Here is a 12,446-nt window from a genome sequence, read left to right on the forward strand (position 1 = left end):
ACCACTAACCCAGCTAAGCCCTCTCATTTAGTTTTTGCAAAAGTTACTAAGTAAGGCTCACAGGTCTCTTTGGATTTCGTCAAGGTCACCCAGTTAATTATTGACATACGACTCCCCTCCTGAAGAATTGTAATACGTAGTTTCCCCCATCACATGCTCAGGATGCCTGTCCAGGATAAAGGAAGGCCCATTTGTGGTGGGGCCTAGCCTAAGTATGCCCTGGTCTGAGTCCAAGTCCACTACAGCCTGGCAAAGCGTTCTAATCCATCTTTAAGCAGAAGAATGAAGCTTGGAACTTATTTCAAAAGTTGTTTCTACGGGTGATTTAAAGGCACATCCCTCTCTCCCCATCCACACAAACGGGGACCTTCATGTGCCCCATCTCCTGTGGAACTGGCTCTCCCCAGACAGGTGTCAGGTCCAGGTGAGACTGCCCCAGCGCAGTCTGGTAAGGAAGGAACCTTGGCTCCCTCTTCAGCTCCCTCCTCCCAGCCAGAAACGGTAATTCCCTGCTTGCTCCAGCTGCCCCAGCCCAGCCCTAATCAGCCTGATCTCAGGCAGAGGCAAAGGAAGGCTGCAGCGCTCAAGGCCCCAAGCTGTGCGGAGCAGCAGCAGGGGCATTCTTCCCAGGTAATGATTAAGCCTAGTGCCTGGCAAGGGCACAGTGGCAAGGCCAGAAAGGTGATCCCTATTCACACCTCAGCAAGGCTGCAGTGGCCAGGACTGGTTTGGGAAGGCAGGGTCCCTAAGCTCGGGGACCTGGAGCCCGTAGCTACAGCCTTCTGCCTGTGCAAGGGCATCCAGGAGTACCCCAGGTTGGAGCCTCTGCCGCTTGACCTGCTGGGACCCTGCCCTCGCCACCCCTGGCACCATGAAGCTCCAGGTGTTCTGGACTGGGCTGGAATACACTTGCCGGCTCCTGGGCATCACCACAGCTGCAGGTAAGACACCACCTTGCCCTGTTGTCCTTGCATGCTGGGCACAGCAGACAGGGCTGCCCAAGAGTGGGAGGTGGCCAGCTGGCCAGGCAGGCACTTCTGACAACACCTGTCCCTCACCTTCCTTCCCACACCCCCAGCAGCCCTGCTCTGCAGGCAGCAGCAGGCACAGTGGAGTGAGCTTGGGGTTGGGGCTAGTGCGCCCAGCACGGGATCTCTGCTTGGCAGCTGTCTCTCTGAGTGCCCAAGAGCCAGCCTCAGTGTCCTCATCTGGGAAATGGGTCGATGAGGTGTGGTGAGGGAGAGGTCAGGCACTGAAAGGGGAGGGGTAGGGGGCTGGGCAAACATGAGAACTGGGTACCTCACTTTGCAGGCAAGAAAATGGTAAACTGAGCTCATTTGTTTTGCTCAAACCACAGAGACAGAATCCCCAATGCCCAGATCGCCTCTGTCCAGGTGGGGCTGAGCTAAAGGGCTGGACGTGGAGGTTCGGGCTTCCCTTGGCCACCCCTCAGCCCCATTAACAGAAGGCCCCCTGTCTGTTGCCTGCTGCAGGAGCCCAGTGTGGTTTTGAGGGGTAATGATTCCTAGGCTGGACTTTCTTGACACAGCTCCTCCCTTCCACCCAGTCTTCAGAGTCATGGCTGTTCAACTCACTGGGAAGACAGAGCAGAACCAGCACCCACTGCGGTCCTGAGCTCTGCCTGCTCACACTTAGCCTCATGACCCCTACTCAGCCAGCATCTGTGTTGGGGATGTGAGCAGGAGCAATCTTAGACCTTAACACTGGGCCCCCTTGTCCCTTGGGGACCAAAGTCCTTCCCTCCCATTGGAAAAAAGTTACACTTGGGTCATGCGAAATGTGAGAGTTCCCCAAGCTTGAACTCATGCAGTGCTTGCTCCAGCCCCAACCCTGTCGCTTAGCAGATGCATGACCTCGGATGAACCTGTTAACCCCTCTTAGCCTGTGCTTTCTGATCTGTCCAAGGGACATCACTAGAGCTGCAGGCCAGGGTGTTTTGGAGGATCAAGGATGCTGGGAACCAGGAATGTAAACCTGTGGGGAAAGTCCCTATTACACCCTGGAAACTTCAGTGGAGATCGGTATCATCCCCAGGAGATGCTGGGCTGAGGCTGCCGGAGAGCTAGCAAGTGGGTCCTGTGAGCTTCTAGGCCATGGGCTAGAGCAGGAAGGGCTGGTAGGGATCCTCTAGTCCCACTCTTCCTTTTACAAGGTGGAGCCTCTGAGCGTAACTAGGGGAGGTAACCTTGCCCAAGGTCACGCTGTAGGTGGGAAGGAGCCAGCCTAGACTTTGTTCAGCAAAGGCCAGGGCTCTGGCCAAAGCCCTCCCTACACCCCAGATAGGAAGCCCTGCCTAGTCTACACAAGAAAGGGGTCTCAAGTTGCTCTTTCAAGGGTCCCGAGTGGATGGGCAAGAGGGGGTATCCAGCTTCAGCCCCTTTTGGAACACACTGTCTCCTACACATAAGGGAATGACTGCCCAGAAGGCTAGCCTAAATAGGGTTCAAGTCCTGGATGACACCATTGACCTTGAATCCGCCTATCCCCCTCCCCCCGCCCAGGCCTTGGTTTCCAAACAGAATGCACTTCTCTCAGCATCAGGTATTTTGGTGACTATTCCCCTGTCTGCATGAATGGAAGTCAGCCACACCCCACCAGAGCTGAGATGTGCCTCCTGTCAGGAAGCTGTTTGAAGGTGTGTGTCTCTATCCTCCTAATGAATTAGCTAAAGACAGTTTAAGAGGCTGATTTATCTCAGCCAATGGAAAGGTCTGCAGCCCCCCCACATGTTTATTCCTCCTCTTAACCACAGCCCCTCCTTCTGCACGGACAGCTCCTATTAATGCTGGGGGTGGGGGCTCTACTTGGTTGTGATAACAGATCCGGGCTAAGAATAGGCCACGAGTTTCCTTCTAACAGCCAGGCTTTCAAATAATCTTGCTCAGGCTTTCTAGAGCACTGGGAGCGAGTGGGAAGCTTTGGAGAGGGGCTTTGGCACTCTGGGGCAAATCTCTAGTTTTTCCCAGCATCATTGGCTTCCTGGCCTGTTTCCAGCATATAAGATTTGCAAATTCCTTATGCCTCTAAGCCTCTTTTTTGTTGAAATCCTCTGTTGACAAGCCCAGACCTCATTTGCAGGGGCAGCACAGCTAGAGAGAAAGAGGCTGGCACTTTGCAGAGACAGTGGGGGACCTAAGGTGGCACCTAGTCCCACAGTATGCGGGAAGTGTGGGCTCCTAGACGCTAGGCAAGGCATGTGACCCGAGGCCACCTGGAGTGTTACCTGGAAGGACAAGGAAGTATGGAATTGGAGCTGTCAGGGAAGCCAAAGACACCAGGACCCTGGGCACCTGTCCCAGGACACACAAGGTCCTGATCTGGTCTGTCTCTCTGCCCAGCCCTTTGGCTGCAGCTTCATTGGGACTCTGTCCAGTTTCATTTTGGACACTCTGTTTTGAGTTTCTCTCTCTTCCGTGTCCCGTTGCCCCATGGGCCATTTCTGCCCCACCCTATGTTCAGGCCTGCATTTCCACAGCCACATGGGTAAACAGACCACAGCAGACCACATCTCACTGAAGGTGTTTACAAAAGTAGAAAATTCTACCCTGTGGACCAGTCGTATGGCTTCAGGTCTTCAGAGTTCCCCCGCCACATTATCTTATACTTGATTGGCTTCACTCATTTGCATGACCTGCCTGGCCTGGGAAGGCATTGTGTGTGTGTGTGTGTGTGTGTGTGTGTGTGTGTGTGTATGAGAAAGAGAGATCTTAGAGGGCTTCTGTTGCTCAGATGTGGCACCAGGACCTGCTCAAAGACAGACTTGAGGAGCTACAGACAGATGTGAGCACACTGGCCCTCCCCTTGCAGATACTGGAATGCCAGCCCATCCCTCAAGCAGGTTCCCACTGTGCTCACCTGCAGACAGGGTGATGAAATCCTGAGTTAGAGACTCAGGCCCCAGGGAGTGCTCAAACCTGTGATTTGTTCTCACTACAAACTAACCGTCAAGGGTGGGGAGGAGGCAATTCGGGAGAATGGGTTTAACTGAGCTAGGAGCTCAGAGTCCAGGGCCAACCCGTCTGTGCAACAAGCAAAGGGCCTTCCAAAAGGCATGGTTCCCTCGCTTTCCCTAGAAGGCTGGATTGTCTTCCCTTTGAAGTTCTTACAGTCCTCTTTATTCCTGAGCGGGGATCTTAGTAAACATTCCCCCTCCCCACTCCTCAGCCGCTGCCCTGCGGAAGCCACCAGAAAGCCTGGGAAGAGCTCTCTTGCCTCAGGGCTCATGGATTTGCTGAGGAAATGTCTCTGGACCATATTGGTGAGGGCCTCCTGACAACACCTAAGGGCTTTTCTCACTCTTCAGCCACTGCTCTGGGTAATAACAGCTAATAATCAACATTATTATTTGAGTAGTTAATGTGGGCCAAGCTTCGTGCTGCATGCTTTAAATAAAATATCTCATTTAATCCTCATAACCACCCTTTGAAGCACACCCTCATCCACATTGTGTAGATAGGAAAACCAACACTTGGTGGGGATGAGATGACTTGCTGAAGATCTCACAACCAGGAAGCAGGCCAACAAGAGTCAAACTGAAGGCTGCCTACCCCTGAAACTCTGCTCTTAATCACTGTGCCCTCCACCTACATTGGGCTAAAGGGTATACTTGTTCATATCTTGGTGACCTCAGAATGGAGGATGCAAACCAACACACAGAGGGGTAGCAGACAGGCCCAATCAGAGCCACCCCATCAGTCTACCCTCATGACGCACCATCAGTCACCCTGACCAGTGCACAGGCACAGGCAGGCGGGGTCATGGTAAGGATGGACACAGTTACATTGAAACACATAGTCGGGGGTCGCAAAAGACTTTTTAAATCTAAAGACACCAATATTTGGTCCAGGTACTCGTTCTCTGTCTCTGAAAGATTGCTGTTCATGCATTAACTGGCACCATCATGACCTTCTCCAACCAAGCCCACTCCTGGACCTCATTTGGAGACAGACAAATTAGTACACATTTCCAGAGGGAACTATCACACTAGGATCTTCCATTTATGAGTCTAGAGGTGCATGACTGACAAAGCGCTTTTTAGTCATTATCTTGCTCCAGCCGCACAAGTGTCTGGAAGGCTGAAGTGCTGAGATCAGTCCCATTTCACAGATGAGAAGCTGAGACTCAGAATATTTTTTTTCTTTTTTCTTTTATTTAAGATGAAGGTTTACAGAACAAACTAGTTTCTCATCAACAGTCAGTACACACATTGTTCTATGACATTGGTTAACAACCCCATGACATGTCAACACTCTCCCTTCTCAACCCTGGGTTCCCTGTTACCAGCTTTCCTGGCCCCTCCTGCCTTTCAGTCCCTGCCCCAGGGCATGTGCACCCCTTTAGTCTTGTTTTGTTCCATGGGCCTACTCAATCTTTGGCTGAAGGGTAAACATCAGGAGTGACCTCATTACTGAGCTGAAAGACTCAGAACATTTAAATAGCTTGGCAGAGGTCACACAGCCAGTAAACAGCCGGTCTGGTGTTGGAACTCTAGTTTGCCAAACCACATGGCTATGATGTAGTAGAACATCCATGGGCAATTGGCACGCAGCTCAAAGAGAAAGAGCACAAGGAGCCAAAAAGGAAATGAGGTGGAATTGAAACAAAACTGTTTTGAGCAAGTCCTGCTTGTAATGTAGCATGCCCTTTATCTCAAATCAATTTGTTGGATCAAACTGGGGTCACCTATGGGCTTTGTTTTTGTTCCAGGTTTCTGACCCATTAACTTGCCTCTATACATGAAGGGGAGCCCTGGTGGTGCAGTGGTTAAGAGCTTGGCTGCTAACCAAAAGGTCAGCAGATCAAATTCACCAGACGCTCCTTGGAAACACTTTGCAGCAGTTCTACCCTGTACTACAGGGTCATTATGAGTCAGAATCGACTCAACAGCAACAGGTTTGGTTTCGGGTTTTATACATAAAGGCCACCACATGTCTGTCAGTTTGTCGTACAATGGTAGCTTGCATGTTGTTGCCAAGCTGGAAGCTATGCCACTGGTATTTCAAATACCAGCAGGGTCACCCTTAGTGGACAGGTTTCAGTGGAGCTTCCAGACTAAGACAGACTAAGAAGAAGGACCTGGTGATCTACTTCCAAAACAATTGGCCAGAGAAAACCTTATGAATAGCAGCAGAACATTGTCTGGTAGAGTGCTGGAAAATGAGCCCCTCAAGTTGGAAGGCACTCAAAATACGATTGGGAAAGAGCTGCCTCCTCAAAGTAGACTCGAACTCAATGACATGGATGGAGCAAAGCTTTCAGGACCTTCATTTGCTGATGTGGCACAACTCAAAGTGACAAGAGACAGCTGCAAGCATCCATTAATAATTGGAATGTGGAATGTACAAAGTATGATTAATGTATGAGGGAAAATTGGAAGTTACCAAAAATGAAATGTAATGCATTAAGATTGATATCCTAGGCATTGGTGAACTGAAATGGACTGGTGTTGGCCATTTTGAATTGGACAATCATATGGTCTCCTATGCTGGGAATGACAAACTGAAGAAGAATGGTGTAGCATTCATTGTCAAAAAGAACATTTCAGCATATGTCCTGAAGTACAATGCTGTCAGTGATTGGATAGTACTCACACACCTACAAGGAAGACCAGTTAGTAAGACTGTTATTCAAATTTATACACCAAATCACTAATGCCAAAGATAAATTAATTGAAGATTTTTACCAATTTCTGCAGTCTGAAGTTGATCAAACTTACAGTCAAGATGCATTGATAGTTACTGATGATTGGAATGTGAAAGTTGGAAACAAGGAAAAAGAATCGGTAGTTGAAAAATAGAAACAACACCAGAGATTGCCTGATAGAATTTTGCAAGACCAACTACTTATTCATTGCAAATACTTTTTTTCAACAACAGAAACAGTGACTATACACGTGGACCTCAACGGGTAGAACACACAGGAATCAAATCTACTACATCTGTGGAAAGAGATGATGCAGAAACTCAGTATCAGTCTGAACAAGGCCAGAGTCCAACTGCGGAACAGACCATCAATTGCTCATATGCAAGTTCAAGTTGAAGCTGAAGAAAATTAGAACAAGGTCATAAGAGCCAAAGCATGACCTTGAGTATATTCCACCTGAATTTACAGGCCATCTCAAGAAGAGAGTTGACACATAGAACACTAATGAATGAAGACCAGACAAGTTGTGGGATGACATCAAGGATGTCATACACGAAGAAAGTAAAAGGTGATTAAAAAAACAGGAAAGAAACAAAAGACCGAAATGGATGCCAGGAGAGACTGAAACTTGCTCTTGAACATGGAGTAGCTAAAACAAAAGGATCAAATGATGAAGTAAAAGTGCTGAACAGAAGATGTCAGAGGGCTAAAGAAAACAAAGTAAAGTATTGTAATGAAATCTGCAAAGACCTGGAGTTAGAAAACCAAAAGGGAAGAATATACTCAGCATTTCTCAAGCTGAAAACTGAGGAAAAAATTCAAGCTTTGTGTTGCAATACTGAAGAATTCTACGGGGAAAACATTAAATGATGCAGGAAGCATCAAAAGAAGATGGAAGGAATACACAGAGTCACTGTACCAAAAAATTGTTCGACATTCAACCATTTTAGTAGGTAGCATATGACCAAGAACTGAGGGAATTAAAGGAAGAACTCCAAGTTGTGCGGAAGGCAGTGGCGTAAAACAAGGCTCCAGGAATTGACGGAATACGGACTGAGATGTTTCAACAGATGGATGCAGCGCTGGAAGCACTCACTCATCTATGCCAAGAAGTTTGAAGACAGCTACCTAACCGACTAACTAGAAGAGATCCACATTTGTACCCATTCCAAAGAAAGGTGATCCAGCAGAATATGGAAATTATCAAACAATATCATTAAAATCACATGCAAGTAAAATTTTGCTGACGATAATTAAAAAATGGTTGCAGCAATACATTGACAGGGACCAGCCAGAAATTCAAGCCAGATTCAGAAGAGAACATGGAACTAGGGATATCATTGCTGATGTCAGATGAATCTTGGCTGAAAGCAGAGAATACCGGAAATATGTTTACCTGTGTTTTATTGACGATGCATAGACATTCAACTGTGTGGATCAAGACAAATTATGGATAACATTGTGAAGAATGGAAATTCCAGAACACTTAATTATGCTCATGAGGAATCTATACACAGGCCAAGAGGCAGTCATTTGAACAGAACAAGGGGATACTGCATGGTTTAAAATCAGGAAAGATGTGTGTCAGGGTTTTCTCTTTTCACCATACTTATTCAGTCAGTATGCTGAGAAAATAATCTGAGAAGCTGGACTATATGAAAAAGAACTGGGCATCAAGATTGGAGGAAGACTCATTAACAACCTGTGTCATGCAGATGACACAACCTTGCTTGCTGAAAGTAAAAGGGACTTGAAGCACTTACTGATGAAGATCAAAGACCACAGCCATCAGTATGGATTACATCTCAGCATAAAGAAAACAAAAATGCTTACAACTGAACCAATAAGCAACATCATGATAAATGGAGAAAATATTGAAGTTGTTGAGTATTTCATTTTTACTTGGATCCACTATCAACACCCATGGAAGCAGCAGCCAAGAATCAAACAAAGTGTTGCTTTGGGCAAATCTGCTGCAAAAGGCCTCTTTCAAGTTTTAAAAAGCAAAGATATCACTTTGAGGACTAAGTTGTGCCTGACCCATGCGATGGTGTTTTCAGTTACCTCATATGCATGCAAAAGCTGGACAAGAATAAAGAAGACCTAAAACGAATTGATGCGTTTGAATTATGGTATTGGCAAAGAATATTGAATATACCAGGAGCTGCCAGAAGAATGAACAAATCTGTCTTGGAAGAAGTACAGTCAGAATGCTCCTTAGAGGCAAGGATGGTGAGACTTTATCTCACATATTTTGGACATGTTATCAGGAGGGACCAGTTCCTGGAGAAAGACTCATGCTTGGTAGAGGGTCAGTGAAAAAGAGGAAGACTCTCAAAGAGAGGGATTGACACAGCGGCTGCAATAACGGGCTCAAACCTAGCAATGATTGTGAGGGTGGTGCAGGACCGGGCAGTGTTTCGTTCTGCTGTACACAGTGCTGCTATGAGTTCAAAACTGACTCAACGGCGCCTAGCAACAACAACAACATACATAAAGGATAGTGTCACATTCCCAATGACCCCATTCCTTGCTATACTTCATTCCAAATGGAGACTTGGCTTCTTAATATAGACTAGGAACAAAAAAGTGTTTAAAACCCAGGGGTTCTCATTATTTTTTAAAGAGTACAACAAATGCATAGTTTGACCTTAGCTCTGTTAAAGGCCTTCAAAAAAAACTTATGCTTCCGAAGCAACCACCTTGGGCCTTCCATGCTAATTTCCACTCCTGTTACATGTATATCCCCGTGACCACTTCCTACCATTCAAGAAAATATCATGTACTCCAACACATATGCAGGTGGGTTTATTACCCATGCAAGACTGAATTGTGTTTTCAGATCTTCCAAGTTAATGCTGACTGGTATCCTTTTCCAATGCGTCCAGTTGTCCCACTGAGTAAACTGAATATGCTTTCCTCTGTTCTACCCTCCTACCACTGAAAGATAATATGATTTTGTTCAAACATTTTTTTTTCTTTACTTCTTTGTGCCTATTTCCTCCTTCTTAGGTTTAGAACAAGAAATCTGGAACTCCAGTTACGGTTCATTTATTTGGCTAACATTTGCTGACCTCATACTTGGTGCAATGTAGACACATAGGTTAGGATGGCATGACCTCTGCTGTAGAGGGGGACACAGTCTGACAAGCAGACAAGCTAATAAATCTACGTCACAGCTCTAAGCACTGAATTGTAGGGTTTGAGGCAATAGGTCAACAGATCTGGGTTTGTGTCCTGTTTCTACCACTTAAGAAGTGTTTGACCTTGGGCAAATCATCTAACCTCTTTTAACTTCACTTTTCTCATCTGTGAAATGAGGATGACAATTGTATCAGCTCTCTGGGGTTGTGAGGATCCAATGAAACAACAACTAAAGCAGAAAACTGATTGGAACATAGATAATCAATTACCGCTGCCAGTTGCCATCAAGGCAGTTTCGGTTCATGGTGATCCCATGTGCATCAGAGTAGAACTGTGCTCCACAGAATTTTTAATAGCTGATTTTTAGAAGATTACCAGGCTTTTTTTCCAAAGTGCCTCTGCGTAGACTTGAACCTCTAACTTTTTGGTTAGCAGCCAAATATATTAACCATTTGCACCACCCAGGAATGATAAACAATTAGTTTTAGTTAATTTTGGAGGAATATACAGGGCACAGACACAGCACAAGTGTAAGGGATAGGCTGTCCTTGAGAAATGGAAAAAGATGGGAAGGTCAAAGGAACGGATCAAGGCAACACACGTCCCATGAGGCTAGAAAGCAAAGGAGGAGTTGGGCTGTGAAAATCCTCACACTGGATGACAATTTCCCTTGATTTTGAGCTTGGGTAATTAAGAACAGCCTACAGAAACCTGACATTTCTACAGTGGCTGCAGTGATCAAACCACAAGGAAAATAGTAGCCATGTTCTCAAGTTTGATGGGCTAGCAGTCTTTCAAGAGTGTCTTTGGCTCTTTTCAATCCTCTAAAGAAGAATATCCCCAAGTGTTTGTCAGTTTGTCGTACTGTGGGGGCTTGTGTATAGTTGTGAGGCTGGAAGCTGTGCCATCAGTATTCAAATACCAGCAAGGTCACCCAAGGTGGACATGTTTCAGCTGAGCTTACAGACTGAGACAGACTAGGAAGAAAGAGTTGGTGGTCTACTTCTGAAAAGAATTAGCCAGATAAAACCTTATGAATGGACTATATGAAGAAGAACAGGGCATCAGGATTGGAGGAAGGCTCATTAACAACCTGCTTTATTCAGATGACACAACATTGCTTGCTGAAAGTGAAGAGAACTTGAAGCACTCATTGCTGAAGATCAAAGACTACAGACTTCAGTATGGATTACACCTCAGCATAAAGAAAACAAAAATCCTCACAACCGGATGAATAAGCAATATCATGATAAATGGAGAAAATGTTGAGGCTCTTAAGGATTTCATTTTACTTGGATCCACAATCAACACCCGTGAAAGCAGCAGTCAAGAAATAAAAAGATGAATTTCTTTGGGCAAATCAACTGCAAAAGACCTCTTTAAAGTGTTGAAAAGCAAAGATATCACCTTGAGGGCTAAGGTGTGCCTGACTCTAGCCATGGTATTTTCAATCTCCTTATATGCCTGTGAAAGCTGGACAATGGATAAGGAAGACTGAAAAAGAATTGATGCCTTTGAATTGTGGTGTTGGCTAAGAATTTTGAATATACTATGGACTACCAAAAGAATGAACAAATCTGTCTTGGAAGAAGTACAACCAGAATGCTCCTTAGAAGCAAAGATAGCGAGACTACATCTCACACACTTTGAACTTGTTATCAGGAGGAATCTGTCCCTGGAGAAGAACATCATGCTTGGTAAAATAGGTCAGCAAAAAAGAGAAAGACCCTCAACAAGATGGATTGATACTATGGCTGCAGTGTTGGGCTCAAGCATAGCAACAATTGTGAGTATGGTGCAGGACCAGGTAGCGTTTCATTCTGTTGTACATGGGGTCACTATGAGTCAGAAATGACTCGACGGCATATGACAACAACAACAAAGAAGGATATGAACAAAAAGAAGTGTAGTCAGGTACAAGTGGCCAATGTTGGGGAGAAGGAACCCAGGAAATTGTGCTATAGATCGGGTAAAGATCAGCTGATATGTTTGGCATAGACAAAGAGAACCCTTCGTAGAGCCGTGGTCATTATTTTTCGACACTAGAAAAGTTACCACAGTCTCTTTGAACACAGAGAAAGAATAAGGAGCAAAACCTTCAAGTATTCCTGAATTAAGACCTATAAGAAATTTCTCCTGCGGATCCTCATAATCCCTCACTATTCTAAATGGGAGATGATATTCTCAATAGTACCAATAAATTGTGTAGGCCTATAGAGTCCCTCCATGTAAACTGGTAAAATTACCAAGAAAGTGGACATATCAGCCCAGATGGTTCACAGGTGAATTCTACCAACACTTAAGCAATAATCTATGCCTATTCCTCTTTTATTCTACAAAAACTATTCCAGAAACTTGAAAAGGAGGGACTCAAGTATTCTATAAGGCTAGCATTACCCTGATACCAAAACTAGACAAAGACATTACAAGAAAACTATAAACTAATATCCTTTATGAACATATGGGCAAAAATTCTAAGCAAAATTTATGCAATAAAAAAATATATATTAAGAATAATATATCATAGCCAAGTGGAGTTTATCCCAAGAATGCAAGGTGTTTAATATCCAAAAATCAATGTAATTCACCATATTAACCAAAAAAAAAGAAAAACCATATTATCATCTCAATAACTTCAG

General features: G+C 45.3%; 1 protein-coding gene across 1 annotated transcript in view; it reads left to right on the top strand.

Moving 5' to 3' along the window:
* Positions 1-871: 871 nt before the first annotated feature.
* The window catches only part of TMEM72 (transmembrane protein 72), a 33,288-nt gene continuing 21,713 nt past the window's right edge, over positions 872-12,446 (top strand). The window contains exon 1 of the mRNA XM_064269106.1: positions 872-941. Coding sequence (XP_064125176.1) covers positions 872-941 — 70 coding nt within the window. The remainder of the gene's footprint in view (positions 942-12,446) is intronic.

This window comes from Loxodonta africana, chromosome 16 (assembly GCF_030014295.1).
Source record: "Loxodonta africana isolate mLoxAfr1 chromosome 16, mLoxAfr1.hap2, whole genome shotgun sequence".
NCBI lineage: Eukaryota > Metazoa > Chordata > Mammalia > Proboscidea > Elephantidae > Loxodonta > Loxodonta africana.